This window comes from Belonocnema kinseyi, chromosome 1, assembly GCF_010883055.1.
Source record: "Belonocnema kinseyi isolate 2016_QV_RU_SX_M_011 chromosome 1, B_treatae_v1, whole genome shotgun sequence".
Lineage (NCBI taxonomy): Eukaryota > Metazoa > Arthropoda > Insecta > Hymenoptera > Cynipidae > Belonocnema > Belonocnema kinseyi.
This window is the reverse complement of record NC_046657.1, coordinates 26742999-26744224: the sequence shown is the minus strand read 5'-3', so window position 1 is coordinate 26744224 and position 1226 is coordinate 26742999. Positions and strand designations below refer to the sequence as shown.

The window sequence follows — 1226 nt, the reverse complement described above, 5'->3', positions numbered from 1 at the left end:
TCTGATGAATGCACCAAAGTACCAGCGTGCGTGTGAACGAGCTCTCAAAGAACTAGGAATCAAAATGGAGGATTGGAATTGAGGCTTCAGTTGATTTTGTGTACGACAGTTTTTGTGAATTGACGAATATTTGACTATTCGCTCAATTGGTGACAGTTTATATCAGTGGGCTCGTGATTATTGATATGTTGAATATTGTGATACAGAATTTTGATTATTGATATCAGTGCAAGATAAGTTTTATGATTGTGAGATGATAGATTTTTATTTTATTGAAGAAACATCTGTGTAGAAGATGGCGAGCGGTGTTCGTTTAAGAAGCTTGGAAAGCTTCGCTCAAAATGGACAGCTATAGAACATGCCAAAGCATTTTTGTATACTGTGTTTTTTTATGTGTATTCCTGCAGGGATTTTTTTTTGAAATCCTTTTTATATCAAATTTTTTTCTTTACATTTATTCTGATTTTTATAAGCTGTGGAACTAGGTTCGTAATAAACATAAGTTATCTCTGTTGAGGTATAATGATATATATGGATATTCGTTCATATTGAATGTATAGGAACTACTACGGTACCTAGATAGACCTACCATAAAATATATGTTTTATGCGGAGGTTATTTTGCAACACTCACAATGTCTTCTTCTTGAAGAAGGGGCATTTTGGAAAAGTTTGAAATGTATTTTTTCGTCTACGCCTTTTGTTAAAAAAGCTGTTGACATTCTTTAAAAACCTTATAGTTATTTGGAAATAGAAAAAAACTCAAATTCTGGTTTCTCGACACGTTTTGAAATAAAAATTATCCGGAGTTGTGTTTCAAAAAAACATGCATGTTTTCTAAATGTTCACGTAAAACGTACTGAGTGAATCGATTTCTTTTTCTCAACATGAATTGTTTAATTATCGGTGAAAATATCATCAGCGAATAATTTTTTTTTCTGTTTTCGAATTTTACTGAAAGAGTTTAGAAAATCGAGCAAACTTGCAAAAATATTTTGTCGTATTTTAAGCATTATCGAGTTTATCATGCTTTGCATTCGTATTGTTTTAAATACGATTCCTGATAGAAATTAGATATACAAATTAGAGACTGATACATTTATTAAACATATTGCTTTATACGCCATTTCTGTTGTCTTTATTAATTATCTTAATGATTTAAAAAAGTATTTGATTTTTTTTAGAATAAAATATTTTTATCGAAACCTTGTATTTTTATTTCCGTTT

General features: G+C 30.0%; 3 protein-coding genes across 6 annotated transcripts in view; 2 read left to right on the top strand and 1 right to left on the bottom strand.

Annotated features, from left to right (window-relative positions):
- The window catches only part of LOC117181659, a 10208-nt gene extending 9328 nt beyond the window's left edge, over positions 1 to 880 (top strand). For 2 of the 3 annotated variants that reach the window (XM_033374576.1, XM_033374562.1), the window contains exon 4: positions 57 to 880. In XM_033374576.1, coding sequence (XP_033230467.1) covers positions 57 to 82 — 26 coding nt within the window. In that variant the 3' untranslated portion in view covers positions 83 to 880. The remainder of the gene's footprint in view (positions 1 to 56) is intronic. The other variant, XM_033374568.1, reaches the window with a different exon arrangement.
- LOC117181651 (collagen alpha-1(IX) chain-like) overlaps positions 1 to 1226 on the top strand; it is a 187678-nt gene that overhangs the window by 28516 nt on the left and 157936 nt on the right. The gene's annotated exons all lie outside the window — the stretch shown is intronic.
- Positions 1 to 1226, bottom strand: part of LOC117181676 (lipase 3-like) — a 62713-nt gene that overhangs the window by 25984 nt on the left and 35503 nt on the right. The window lies entirely within an intron of this gene.